Source organism: Schistocerca gregaria, chromosome 1, assembly GCF_023897955.1.
Source record: "Schistocerca gregaria isolate iqSchGreg1 chromosome 1, iqSchGreg1.2, whole genome shotgun sequence".
NCBI lineage: Eukaryota > Metazoa > Arthropoda > Insecta > Orthoptera > Acrididae > Schistocerca > Schistocerca gregaria.
This window is the reverse complement of record NC_064920.1, coordinates 1,073,654,322-1,073,669,563: the sequence shown is the minus strand read 5'-3', so window position 1 is coordinate 1,073,669,563 and position 15,242 is coordinate 1,073,654,322. Positions and strand designations below refer to the sequence as shown.

At 44.2% G+C, this 15,242-nt stretch overlaps 1 protein-coding gene across 1 annotated transcript in view; it reads left to right on the top strand.

The window, feature by feature from the left end:
• The window catches only part of LOC126288932 (Down syndrome cell adhesion molecule-like protein Dscam2), a 412,211-nt gene that overhangs the window by 218,043 nt on the left and 178,926 nt on the right, over nt 1-15,242 (top strand). Inside the window, exon 10 of the mRNA XM_049984899.1 lies at nt 2,726-2,902. Within this exon, the coding sequence (XP_049840856.1) occupies nt 2,726-2,902 (177 nt within the window). The remainder of the gene's footprint in view (nt 1-2,725; nt 2,903-15,242) is intronic.

The window sequence follows — 15,242 nt, the reverse complement described above, 5'->3', positions numbered from 1 at the left end:
ATTGTGCATGCTCTGTTGCCTGTGTCTATGTGCCTGTGGTTTTGTCAGTGTGATCATGTGATGTATCTGACCCCAGGAATGTGTCAATAAAGTTTCCCCTTCCTGGGACAATGAATTCACGGTGTTCTTATTTCAATTTCCAGGAGTGTAGTTATAAGTTGGCACAGTGGACAGGCCTTGAAAAACTGAACACAGATCAATCGAGAAAACAGGAAGAAGACGTGTGTAACTATGAAAAAAATAAGAATAATTTACAAACTGAGTAGTCCATGTGCAAGATGGGCAACATCAAGTATTCTGTGAGCTCAGGAGCGCCGTGGTCCCGTGGATAGCGTGAGCAGCTGCGGAACGAGAAGTCCTCGGTTCAAGTCATCCCTCGAGTGAAAGTTTAAATTTCAATTTTCAGTCAATTATCAAAGTTCAGGCACTCACACATAATCAGCTTCGCTCTCCAAAATTCCAGGAGATGTTCAGATTTGCTTGGACATATGCAGGATTTGACGGCCTACACACGGAAAAATTTGAAAACGTTAAAAACACATGTTTTGACAGAGCACAGGGAAAACTGTGCCACTGTGAAACTGTTGCATTGATTTTTTGCAGTTTATGTGACAAACTTTTTTGGGAGTGATTGTCACATCCACAAGAAAACCTAAACCGGGCAAGATAGAAGAATCTTTTTACCCATTCGCCAAGTGCACGAGTTACGTGGGTCGACAACATATTCCTATCATGTAATGCACATGCCGTCACCAGTGTCGTATAGAATATATCAGACGTGTTTTCCTGTCGAGGAATCGGTTGACCTATGACCTTGCGATCAGATGATTTCTGTTCCCGTTGGAGAGGCACGTCCTTTCGTCTACTAATCGCACGGTTTTGCGGTGCGTTCGCAAAACACAGACACTAAACTTATTACAGTGAACAGAGGCGTCAGTGAACGAACGGACAGATCATAACTTTGCGAAAATACAGAAAGTAAACTTTTCACCCAAGAGAAGACTAGAACCAAGGCCCTTTCGTTCCGCAGCTGCTCACGCTAACCACGGTACCACGGCACTCCTGCGCTCATATTATCCTTGATGTTACCTATCTTACGCATGGACTACTCAGTTTGTATATTTTGCTTTTTTTTATAGTTTCACACAACTTCTTCCTGTTTTCTCGATTGATCTGTGTTTAGTTTTTCAAGGCCTATCCACTGTGCCAACTTATAACTATATCTGAGGGGGTGCGATGGGGAGGTTCCCTATTCAGATGGATAGAACGTCTGCCATGTAAGCAGGAGATCCCGGGTTCGAGTCCCGGTCGGGGCACACATTTTCACCTGTTCCCGTTGATATATATCTACGCCCGTCAGCAGCTGAAGGTATTAATATATAATTCTAATTTCGAACTACCAAGAGATCTTCCGGCGTTCGCTCACACTGGTAAAAATAACAACGTAGTTGTACTCACTGATGCTCTCTGGCAATAACTTGACAAATACCAAAGTCATCGACAACATTTTCGCAAAGAGCAAGTTTCTGATACTCTTCACTGTTGTACAGGTTGTCACCCAGAACGGATTACTAACCCAACGTGAGAAAGAAATGCCAGTGGAGTTCGTCTTTGGCTTGACAAGACGTTATTGCCTTTCGCTTTTGTAGCGTTTACGATTTTATAATATTTTACAAACTCGATAGGGTGTTTACAAAAAAGAAACAGCTATACTCTTAAAGGAAATAGTACTGCTCAAAGTGGACAGCTTTGAATTATCAAGAGATACAATGAGAGCAGTGAAAAACTAATTTGAAACGGTGAACTATAAGGCGCCGTCAAAAAGTTCCCATTTTACTGCAGCGTAAATGCGTCTAGCGCAACTCCGATGCGGGTACATGAGCACTGAAAACTAGGCAAGGGATTAATGTGGCATTACTGCCTTTCCGATGGTCGTGCAGAAAATACCAGCACGTGAACTACGCGGAGTTTATCGGCTTTGTTTCCAATTGCGTCCAAACACGAACAACGATATTCTTTTCTTGGCTGCCGAAGGACAAACCCCGGTAGGTAACCGCTGCTTCATGATTACGCATGTTCCTATATCGCAGATGTCATAACGCAGAAGTTACAGCAACTCAAGTGAGATACACTCGAGTATTCTACTCCCCCCCCCCTCCTCCCCCCCCCCCCCCCCCCCAATAATGAGACTATCATGCCTTCTTAGAAAAGGACATGAAGGTTCGGACGTGGATGTATAGCACGTAGTTACAGACTTCTTCACGCAGCAGAACACTGTGTTTTATCTACCGCGTATCTCCTACGTGCTTCGTCGGTGGAATGATTGCCTTAGTGGCTTACCGAAACTGGACTGTACAGCCTTCGAACGGAAACTTTTTTGATTGCCGCTTATAGACGAAGGCAAACAGAACAGTTACTTCTACCTGTTAAACACCGTTCAACGACATTGGCTTTGCCAGATTTCATCACTGGTCGAACGGAAACTTTTTTGATTGCCCCTTATAGACGAAGGCGGACAGAACAGTTACTTCTACCTGTTAAACACCGTTCAACGATATGGGCTTTGCCAGATTTCATCACTGTTACGAATTGTTTTCTGAGTTCAGATGGGAACACTTGGTTGCGTACGTTTTAAAACTTTATGTATTTATTCGTTCAGGGTGACCTATACAAGACAGATTATGAAACAGATTTTTTAAAAAGTCTACGTGCATTTCGCTTGCAGATGGGAAAGCGTCAGACTTTCAGCCTCTGGGATACATGCAGTCACACATGGTGGTACTCGCCAATGGAACGCTGTCCATAAACCCTGCCACGTCATCGGATGAAGGCTTCTACCTGTGCCGCGCCGACAACGGTATCGGTGCCGGCCTCAGCAAGATTGTCCAGCTAAACGTCAATGGTAATTTCACTTACATCTCGTCTGTGCATGTTATTAGCAGCTCATTGCATAATATATATTTTTGTCACATTTGAACTATAAAATTAACGGCATCTTGGTTTAAGATTTTATTAGTCAAATATTTTCAATCGAATTTAATTGGAGACAACCAGCCAGTTACGTTTAGTTGGTAGTGGAACACTTGTCTCGCACCGCCGGTTGGTACAGCTATTTGCATCTGTTCTCCACAAGACAAAAACAAAAAACTGAAGCAACTATACTTTTCACAGTATCACATACTACGTTTTCATCACGTTCCAGTAATATGAGGTGCAGGAAAGAAAGCGCTTCTTGAATGCCTCCTTGTTATTTATAATTAAACTAGTATTATTTTATGCACATGCGGTACATGCGCATTCAGTATAGTAAATTCATAATTGAAAAATGGTTCTTGAAGTTTTCTAACCAAATGTTCGAAAAATAATCCTAGAAATCTATAAACAAATATCTTCTACCTTACATTTTTCATTATCTCTCCAGAATTATTCTTTTAGTGAAAACAACCTATGACAGCATCTGCGATGCCTTTCATTTCTGTATTTTTTAAATCGTGTGGTATTAATTTCCTGTGCTTGTCCCGCAGAATGCTGAAGATTATGTCTGTAAACAGAACAACGAATGAAGCGAGAAAATATATTTATGGCACAGCTTGACTAAAAGTTCAGACAGATAATTAGGACTCGCGCTCTCAGGGCTCCGTACTACCTTGATCACGTTCATTAATAATAATAATCATTTCGTGTGGCCCAATGGCCTGACGCAAGTCTTTCTATTGGACACCTTCTCAGCCTGTTATCCAACCGGGCAAAGGAGACCTACACATTAACGTGGACTCCAAAGCACGTCTTATTTATGGCGATTGCTCACATCGATGAGAGGTGAAGGCCAAGCTAAAACAAAGACTGAAGAACTCTGTGTTCCGACCAAGTTCGAATCCCATGACATCGCAGTAATCAAACACGCGCTGTATCGCTTTCTTTATCGCTATATCACCAGGACTGGTGAATGTTTAGATTGTCAAAAAAAAAGTTCAAATGTGTGTGAAATCTTATGGGACTTAACTGCTAAGATCATCAGTCCATAAGCTTACACACTACTTAACCTAAATTATGCTAACGACAAACACACACACCCATGCCCGATGAAGGACTCGATCCTCCGCCGGGACCAGCCGCACAGTCTATGGCTGCAGCGCCCAAGACCCCTCGGCTAATCCCGCGCGGCGTAGATTGTTCAACTGTAGTTTTTGATAAGCGAGTTTCCGGGCATCAGAATGTGTGACATATATGGCCGTATCTTTAGTTTCCACTGACTTTGAAGCTAAAACTACTTGTATCGCCAAGAGAAAAAGGGGTCTTCAGACGGAGGGATATACAGATTGACAGACAGAAATGGCAGAAAACATTTTATGTGTGATATAATTGTAAATTGAGAATTCCGGAGTTTTTTCCTTTACTCGTTTCCTTTACTTATTGTAAATCTCATCAGCGTTCTTTAGCTTCAGTTCCTATATTTCTCGTGCGTTTGTGTATTTATTAGGCACGGTTTCGCGCTTTATTAATTGTATATCTACATCTACATCCATACTCCGCAAGCCACCTGACGGTGTGTGGCGGAGGGTACCCTGAGTACCTCTATCGGTTCTCCCTTCTATTCCAGTATCGTATTGTACGTAGAAAGAAGGATTGTCGGTATGCTTCTGTGTGGGCTCTAATCTCTCTGATTTTATTCTCATGGTCTCTTCGCGAGATGTACGTAGGAGGGAGCAATATACTGCTTGACTCTTCGGTGAAGGTATGTTCTCGAAACTTTAACAAAAGCCCGTACCGAGCCACTGAGCGTCTCTCCTGCAGAGTCTTCCACTGGAGTTTATCTATCATCTCCGTAACGCTTTCGCGATTACTAAATGATCCTGTAACGAAGCGCGCTCCTCTCCGTTGGATCTTCTCTCTCTCTTCTATCAACCCTATCTGGTGCGGATCCCACACTGCTGAGCAGTATTCAAGCAGTGGGCGAACAAGCGTACTGTAACCTACTTCCTTTGTTGTCGGATTGCATTTCCTTAGGATTCTTCCAATGAATTTCAGTCTGGCATCTGCTTTACCGACGATCAACTTTATATGATCGTTCCATTTTAAATCACTCCTAATGCGTACTCCCAGATAATTTATGGAATTAACTGCTTCCAGTTGCTGACCTGCTATTTTGTAGCTAAATGATAAGGGACCTATCTTTCTATGTATTCGCATCACATTACACTTGTCTACATTGAGATTCAATTGCCATTCCGTGCACCATACGTCAATTCGCTGCAGATCCTCCTGCATTTCAGTACAATTTTCCATTGTTGCAACCTCTCGATACACCACAGCATCGTCTGCAAAAAGCCTCAGTGAACTTCCGATGTCATCCACCAGGTCATTTATGTATATACAGTCGCTGTTTGCGCCACTTTTATTCTGCTATTCTCCACCACTTCTGCGTGTCTTTTGTTTCCCGTTAACGATAACCCACGGCTAAACATACTTTTAGACGAGTTAATATCTCAGCTACCTGTCCTGCCATGTCCTTAGACCGCACTTTGCCGGTAGTAGCGTGTGGCGAAATTTCTGCTGCCTCTGCACTTTTTTTTTTCCTCCCACATCACGGCAGTCGCTGTGAAAATGGTTGAGCGCGAGAGGCCTGCCCGCATATTGCCCAGCTCCAGTTAGCCATTAATTGGTCCGGTGCGGGAGGGGGAGGGCGGCAGATTAATGGCCGCGGAGCCGTATCCTCGCGGGTGCAATCAGTTCTTCGGCGTTCAGAGTGCTTCCGGGAGCAGAACTGATAGCACATCTCTTTTTCACCCTCTCTCCTGGTACCTATGACTCCATTTTTCTTCAGAAAACGTAGAGCCAAGCATGGTCTGATAGTCTGTTCAGCTTATAAGTGGTTCGCCCGAGAACACGGCTAAAGGCGTGTTCACGCACTAGTCACAAAGTTTTAATTACCATCTTGGAAAAGCAGTTGAGTAATTAATCCTTTGTTTGTTTGTGGTTACAAAGGCGCAGTAGTTATACGCACTGAAATTCCTGTGCCACCTCATCTTAGTATTCCACTAGAGGAGCCAAAAGAAAATGGCGTAACTAGAGTTATTAAAAAAAATTACTACATGCTACCGGAAACTATCGTAAGTAAGTGTACACTATGATATTTTCTCTAACAGCTTTGGTCACTTCAGGTCGTAACCACATTACGTGTACTGCATACATATTAAGTGTTACGTGATTCGGATCGCTTTGTTTGCGTCTAAGATCAGTAGGTTACTACAGTCCCCTAGAAACCGGAAGCGGTGAACTGTCCAGAAACTGAGTACGGAACATTTATGTTCTACATACTTATCCTCCTGTCTGTTATTTCAAAATAAACAGTATTTATAGAAAAATTGAAACTGTCAATATTTAATTAAGGTTTTATTCGGAAATTGTTGATTTGGAATGGGAAACAAAGTTATTATTGTAAAAATAAAAAGAAATACAATTTTGTCACATAGCGCTAGACAACGCATTTTTCTATAAAAAAAGCAAGATTTAGTAAATATGCAAAACAAAAACATACCAAGCTCGCTTCAGGACATAGCTAAGCAATTTTTCCACAGTATAGTTTCTTCCTGAAGTGTTAGTCCCACAAGGTATGCCGGAGGGCTTCTGAAAGGTGGGTGACGACGTACTAGCGAAAGTACAGCTACGAGGACGCGTCGCGACTGGTGTCTGCATAGCTCAGTCCGTAGAACACGTGCCTGTGAAAGGCAAAGGTTTCAAGTTCCAGTCTAGGTCCGGCACACAGTTTTAATCTGCCAGGAAGTACAAGGTATCGGCGCACGCTCACTGCAGGGTGAAAAATTTTGTTCTGGAAACATTTCCTATGCTGTGGTGAAGCCACACCTCCGCAGTTTCCTTTCTCCCGCGAGCTCTAGTTCTGCAAAGTTTCGCAGGAGAACGTCTATGAAGGATGGAAGGTATGAAACGAGGTAATGGCGGAAGTAAAGTTGTGAGGATTGGTCAGAAGTCGTTCTTGGATAGCTCAGTCGGTAGAGCACTTGCCGATGAAAGGTAAAGGTCGCGAGTTCGAGTCTTTGTCCAGCTCACAGTTTTAATCTCCCAGGGAGTTTCATATTTTCTTACGTTTTTGCTTGTAAACTGTACTTGCATCAAAAGTAATTTCATCAGAAGTTAAGCAGTCAACTAATTTTTCTTCAAATGGTTCAAATGGCTCTGAGCACTATGGAACTTAACATCTGAGGTCATCAGTCCCCTAGAACTCAGAACTACTTAAACCTAACTAATCTAAGGACATCACACACATCCATGCCCGAGGCAGGGTTCAAACCTGCGACCGTAGCAGTCGCGCGGTTCCGGTCTGAAGCGCCTAGAACCGCTCGCCCACCGCGCCCGGCTAATTTTTCTTGTTTATAAATTGCAATTTATGTTTTGTAATTATATTAAATACACAATGGACTAATACTAAACGATGTGTAGCTCTAATAACGCGCAAAACATGCAAAAAACAGAGAGCAATCGTCGGATCCCAGTTTCACTCTTACACATTCCTTTATGTTTCTTCCTCTACATGTAATCCTACCATTTACTATGCCATTTATGTGCCATGCCGAAATTACCGAACCACAGATTTGGTAGAGCACAACTCCAGGCGTAACTCATTAATAAAGTACACTATCATGCGGTAACTTATTTTCGGCAGCAGCGGAAATGTTACCTCAGTATCGGGTCAATCCAGATGACCTCCTTAGCTGTTTCGCTTGGTCTGGCGCAGTTGCAACACCTATGGAGCTCAAATGACAAGACACTCCCGAGAAAAGTGGAGAAAACCTGAAAGTTGGAATGAATGAACTTGAAGACAATACTGTAGAAATAAAGTGAAAGTAGACGAAGAATGCGAAGGAAGATATGATATTGCAAAAAGGATTTGATAGAGAACTGGAAGTCCCAAGTTGAAACATGGAACCAGAAATACACAAAATTCCATCAGATTTATTGAGAGCCATGGAAGATCCAGTCATTATGAAACTATTCCACTTGGGTGAGGTAAATATGTGAGACGGGAGAAATACAACCAGCCTTCAAGAAGAATGTAACAGTTCCAATTCCAAAGAAGGCAAATGCTGGAAGCTGGCATTATTACCGAACTGCCAGATTAATAATCTTTGGTTGCAAAATACAGACACAAATAATTTACAGGACTCTAGAAAAATAGTTAAAATTCGACTTCTGGAAAGATATCTTGGATTCCGGAGCAATTTAGGAGCATGAATAAAATCTTCCCGGTTTTCAAGCCGCGTCAGTTCGAATAAAATTCAGGAGTAAAACTGCGGATTGCAGCGGCTGCGATGATTTTCCGCTTGTATAGCCACTTCTACGGCCGCTGGTACCAATCAGAGATGGCCGAACCGACGGATGCTCGGAAGGTGAGTAGGGCATCTCACAGCAGCTCCGGCTCGCCGCAGGACCGAGCGACGTCAAGTTGCACAAGGGGCCGGCGCCAGGTTTGAAACTGCCGCTCCTGCCTCCCTACAAGCGTTAAGCATCCGCCATTGCTTCCTTTCGACATCAAAATCCCGCCCCCACGACCTATTTAGTGTGTCCGTTTTCCATGCAATACTCAGCTACGGCCGACTTGTCAAGCTCCCTTTGCTTAATTTGTCTCTTGTGCTCTGCAACTGGGCGAATTGTCTGGCCTACATAGATGTTGCCCCACTCGCAAGGGTCACCGCACACACGGGCACACGAAGGGCTATGTCGTCTTTAACAGGGCGCAGCATATCTCCTATTTAGGGGGTGGGCCAGAACACTGTTCTTAGTCCATGTCTCTGCAGCACACGTCCCAACTTGCTGATCGTTGCCCCACAGTAAGGCAGGAAAGCCACCGGCTTGGCTTCTTCTGCCGATTCACAAAGCGTCCCGCTTCGGTGGTAACTGAAAGAGTTTGCAGTGTCTCTTTTGCTGTAACCATTCTCTTTGAAGTGCTACTGTTCAGACCGTAGGTGATCGTCGTCAGAAATAACTTTTGCTCTGTGTAGTAACGCGTTCAGGACCGCTTTCTTGTGTAAAGTGAGGTGAAAAATATTGGCGTTCAAACATCGATCAATGTGCGTCGGTTTCCTGTGCACTGAACGACCAAGCCGGCTCCACTTCCGCTCAACTTAAACGTCCAAGAACAGTAGCTTGCCATCCTTCTCCATCCCGATGGTAGGAGCATGCGAGTCAATACTGGCCCACTGGCTCGTCTAAGAAGATAGATAGCATTTGTAGATTTAGAGAAGGCTTTCAACAATGTTGCCTGAAATTTTGAAGATAACAGTTAGAAAATACTAGGAGCCAAAGGTTATCCACAACCTGTACAGAAACCAGAGTGCTGTTATAAGAGTCGCAGCACGAAGTAATCAGTAGCTGAGAGAGAAATGAGACAGACTTATAGTGTGACCCCGTTATAATTCAGTCTGTACATTGAGCAGGCAGGAAAGGAAACCGAGAAGACATTTGGAAAGAGAATAAAACTACAAGGAGAATGAGGTTTGTTGATGACATCGTAATTCTGTCAGAGACGGCACAGGGCTTGGAACATTAGTTGAATGGAATGGAAAGTGTCCTCAGAATAGTTTATGGGTGTCAACAAAAGCAGAATAGCGGTAATGAAATGTAATCGAATCAAATCAGATGACGCTGAGGGAATCTGATTACGGAATGAAACACTTAATGAGAGTGCCGAGAACCTCTCACCGCGGACAACGCCGTAGCTGCCGGCCTTCACTTAACGACCGACAGCAGCGCCGTCTGTGCAGAGTTGTAACTTCTTATAGAGAAGCATTACTGAATGAAATAACCGCAGAAATCAATGTGGGACGTATGACGATCGTATACGTTAGGACAGTGCGGCAATATATGGCATTAATGGGCTATGGCAGCAGTCGACCGATGCGAATGCCTTTGCTAACTTCATGACATCGCTTGCAGCGCCTCTCTTGGGCTCGTGACCATATCGGTTGGACCCTAAACGACCGGAAATCGTCTCTTTGGAGACTACGAGAGGGTATATCCTGTTCGGTGTAGTGTGGCTCGTAAATACTTACGAATAGTTGCTTCCTCTGTTCCTTCTGAAAGGCTGTTTTCTAATGCAGGGGACGCGGCAACAGCCTGCCATTCGAAACTCACGGTCAGTGTTAAAAGATTATATAATACACTCCTGGAAATGGAAAAAAGAACACATTGACACCGGTGTGTCAGACCCACCATACTTGCTCCGGACACTGCGAGAGGGCTGTACAAGCAATGATCACACGCACGGCACAGCGGACACACCAGGAACCGCGGTGTTGGTCGTCGAATGGCGCTAGCTGCGCAACATTTGTGCACCGCCGCCGTCAGTGTCAGCCAGTTTGCCGTGGCATACGGAGCTCCATCGCAGTCTTTAACACTGGTAGCATGCCGCGACAGCGTGGACGTGAACCGTATGTGCAGTTGACGGACTTTGAGCGAGGGCGTATAGTGGGCATGCGGGAGGCCGGGTGGACGTACCGCCGAATTGCTCAACACGTGGGGCGTGAGGTCTCCACAGTACATCGATGTTGTCGCCAGTGGTCGGCGGAAGGTGCACGTGCCCGTCGACCTGGGACCGGACCGCAGCGACGCACGGATGCACGCCAAGACCGTAGGATCCTACGCAGTGCCGTAGGGGACCGCACCGCCACTTCCCAGCAAATTAGGGACACTGTTGCTCCTGGGGTATCGGTTAGGACCATTCGCAACCGTCTCCATGAAGCTGGGCTACGGTCCCGCACACCGTTAGGCCGTCTTCCGCTCACGCCCCAACATCGTGCAGCCCGCCTCCAGTGGTGTCGCGACAGGCGTGAATGGAGGGACGAATGGAGACGTCTCGTCTTCAGCGATGAGAGTCGCTTCTGCCTTGGTGCCAATGATGGTCGTATGCGTGTTTGGCGCCGTGCAGGTGAGCGCCACAATCAGGACTGCATACGACCGAGGCACACAGGGCCAACACCCGGCATCATGGTGTGGGGAGCGATCTCCTACACTGGCCGTACACCTCTGGTGATCGTCGAGGGGACACTGGATAGTGCACGGTACATCCAAACCGTCATCGAACCCATCGTTCTACCATTCCTAGACCGGCAAGGGAACTTGCTGTTCCAACAGGACAATGCACGTCCGCATGTATCCCGTGCCACCCAACGTGCTCTAAAAGGTGTAAGTCAACCACCCTGGCCAGCAAGATCTCCGGATCTGTCCCCCATTGAGCATGTTTGGGACTGGATGAAGCGTCGTCTCACGCGGTCTGCACGTCCAGCACGAACGCTGGTCCAACTGAGGCGCCAGGTGGAAATGGCATGGCAAGCCGTTCCACAGGACTACATCCAGCATCTCTACGATCGTCTCCATGGGAGAATAGCAGCCTGCATTGCTGCGAAAGGTGGATGTACACTATACTAGTGCCGACATTGTGCATGCTCTGTTGCCTGTGTCTATGTGTCTGTGGTTCTGTCAGTGTGATCATGTGATGTATCTGACCCCAGGAATGTGTCAATAAAGTTTCCCCTTCCTGGGGCAATGAATTCACGGTGTTCTTATTTCAATTTCCAGGAGTGTACATTAGCATTCCTCAGTTCACTTCCTGAAAAATATTGGTGCTGTGAGTGTATTCACTGTAGCATCTGTGTTATGAACGACGATGTTCTTTAGCTTTACTAATAAATGTTAAATTGACACACATATATTTCTGCTAAAAATAAAAAATGGTAATTAGGTGCCGTATTTCATAAAACTGAGCTACTATTCTTAATTGCGAAAAGAGAAACACAACTGTAATAGCATCACCTTATTTTTTGTAGAACGTACCTTTTTATCAAAAATATAACTTATGGGGGAATGCTCTATAGATCTAAAAATAAAGATGTAACATATCAATTAACAGAATAATCGATTATTATGATACAATTGATTGATTCATTTAAAAGATCAAAAAGGTCTGTTACCAGATTCTTATTCATAATCGCCTATCCACAGCCTCTGGTTGAAGGAGGCCTTGGCCATGGCCCATTCCTAGTGCAGGGACTATCATCAATCGGTTTTGGAGTCAACTTTCTTATACTGCCAGTGGTATGCCACTAATAGTGACCCAGAGATATGCCGAACGACTATAGAGCTCACTGATATGCACATCATCGATATGAGAAGAAACCAGCGACATCAGTGTCTCCAGATTGAGTTTTTTTTTCGCAGTGTTGGCGAAAATACTTTTTTGGGGGAACGCTTTGATAAAAGAAAACATCGGGGAAATTTTTCGGGGAAGAAAATTTCTGCAGTGGGGAAACTTAGTAAGCATAACCATGCGACTAATGCCACCTCTGTTCAAATAACATATATTTAGTTTTACGGATATGCTCTCTCTTTCTCTTCCCTTTTTTCGTCGATGGTGTATGGTGTCAGCTTCATATCGATGGCTGGAATATATGGCTTGTATCACATATCGAAGTCATGGCGTGTTCAGACATTACTAGCCGAAACTACCAGTCCATGCAATGCCTGATATAAATTTTTATTGTCCATTAAGGAACTAAACAGCGATTTATTATTATGATTTACAATTTGGTACGACCGACATTTGACAAAGGCTTGTCATTTCTCCAAACGTAAGTACAACAATGCAGAGTCTTCATTGTAGCACATTGCGTGCGTTTCCAGTTCTTTCTTGCATTCACCAAAGAAGCAATTTATCCCGAACACAATTGACGAAAGTCGCGGGATTAGATATACGTGGTAGAGGTTTTTTCGGTGTTTTGTTTGTTGTTATGGTAGCTGATATTGTGGTTTTTACGATATATTAACTGAAAGAGTAGGTATCTATTACCTAAACTATATACCATGCGAAGATATCGGCCTGCATGGGGAGCCGAAACACTATTTTCTGAATTTGTGCGGTTTCTAGGTTCTTCTCTTGATAAAAACTAGAGTTTGTGTTGTCTAAAAAGCTACAACTAAGCGATTTTCATTTTAGTTTCAGAATAAGTGCAATTATGACGAAATAACGCTGTAAGATATCGTACTATTCCTTCATTGCTTATTGAGTGAGATCAATGAGTACTTAACAGAGTGTGAAATACGGAAGGGTGGGCACTGATTATTGGTTTGTGTTTTAATTCATACTGAGTTGGTCTGTAGGTGTTCTTGTTGTTTTGTATGCCACTAAAGTAAGAAGTAAATATGTATTTATGGTAACTGGATTGCTGGCGTTATGGGATTATTTTCGTTTTCGTGGAATAAGCTCCCTAAAACGGCTGTAGACAATAAGACCAGATGATTGGGACCAGCAGACCGAACCACACACCATGGATCGACTGAAAATACACATAAATCTCACTCTCATTGGTCAGAAACGAGCGACGCAGTGCGGTTTTTGGTTTAGTCCATGGTCCAGACTTCGATATTACCGTCTGAGGGCCCTTTTTGCTTGCTTGTTGTTGCCGTTAGGACGTCGCAAGACGTAAGTGGCATTTGTTTCGCGAAATTAAACACATATAACCTTTAATTTTTTGCTGTTTCATCTTAATGACTGGCATATTAAATGTTATCGCGATTTAATTATGGTAACATGTGCTGACTCGAGGCGATAAATGAGACTTGAAAATTTGTACAGAGTTGAGTAGGATTCTAGAATTTAATGTTTATGTTGTGTTGGCAGAAGAGCCAACAACGTGTTAACGAAAGGAGGCCGAAATGCACGCGTTTTAGCCCACGCAGGCTGGCGTGAGGAGGGAAAGACTATACTGACGTGAGGTCTGGAACATGACAAGGAATTAGAATTCAGAAAGCGGACGTAATTAGTCTGATACTTAACTTTAATCCATTAATGATAAACGTCGCTCTTGACGGTGCATGATTCACAATATTACCTGTTAAGAATACAGTCGTAGTAACTGAATATGGCGCCGTGCTAGGTCGTAGCAAATGACGTAGCTGAAGGCTATGCTAAACTGTCGTCTCTGCAATTGAGAGCGTCTGCAGACAGTCAACCATCGCTAGCAAAGTCGGCTGTACAACTGGGCGAGTGCTAGGGAGTCTCTCTAGACTAGACCTATCGTGTGGCGGCGCTCGGTCAGCTATCACTGATAGTGGCGCCACGCGGGTCCGACGTATACTAACGGACCGCGGCCGATTTAAAAGCTACCACCTAGCAAATGTGGTGTCTGGCGGTGACACCACAGTTTATATGATAAGTGAAACACCAAATGCTCATTTGTACTGTTTAACAAGTAATAAACATTACTTTTTAAATTTACTTTTCATAGTTAGGTTTCTGCAGTCGGAATAAATATTGCGGTGTTATTGTACACAAAGTGACAAAAATTGCTATTGTAACTTCTCGACAATGGTTAAACGATGAAAGTTTTGTACAGGGCTTAACTTCTCCCGGCACCTCCCTAGGAATTTATTTTGGACGCGATCGGAGATTTATAGCACACGTGTATTAAATCGCAGTACAACTATAATCTGCCGCTGCGCTGGAATCAGTGCATGTGGCAATAGGCAACCAACGTGATGTGATGAAGTATCTTCACTATCATTCAGTGCTAAATTTTTTATCAATTAATATCGGACACATGTTCACCGGACAACTACAGTGCAACTGACTGAACGTTACAACTGGCAGTATTTGAAAACATGATGTCGTAGTGACAAGATTAACGACTTGGCCTGTATATCGAACAGAGACCGATGGTAGCACTTGTTGTTTCTGTTAAATCTTGTGGTTTTTTGTTTTGATTATAAGAAACTATGTTTTAAAACCCCCCCATGAACCATGGACCTTGCCGTTGGTGGGGAGGCTTGCGTGCCTCAGCGATACAGATGGCCGTACCGTAGGTGCAACCACAACGGAGGGGTATCTGTTGAGAGGCCAGACAAACATGTGGTTCCTGAAGAGGGGCAGCAGCCTTTTCAGTAGTTGCAGGGGCAACAGTCTGGGTGATTGACTGATCTGGCCTTGTAACATTAACCAAAACGGCCTTGCTGTGCTGGTACTGCGAACGGCTGAAAGCAAGGGGAAACTACAGCCGTAATTTTTCCCGAGGACATGCAGCTTTACTGTATGATTAAATGATGATGGCATCCTCTTGGGTAAAATATTCCGGAGGTAAAATAGTCCCCCATTCGGATCTCCGGGCGGGGACTACTCAGGAGGATGTCGTTATCAGGAGGAAGAAAACTGGCGTTCTACGGATCGGAGCGTGGAA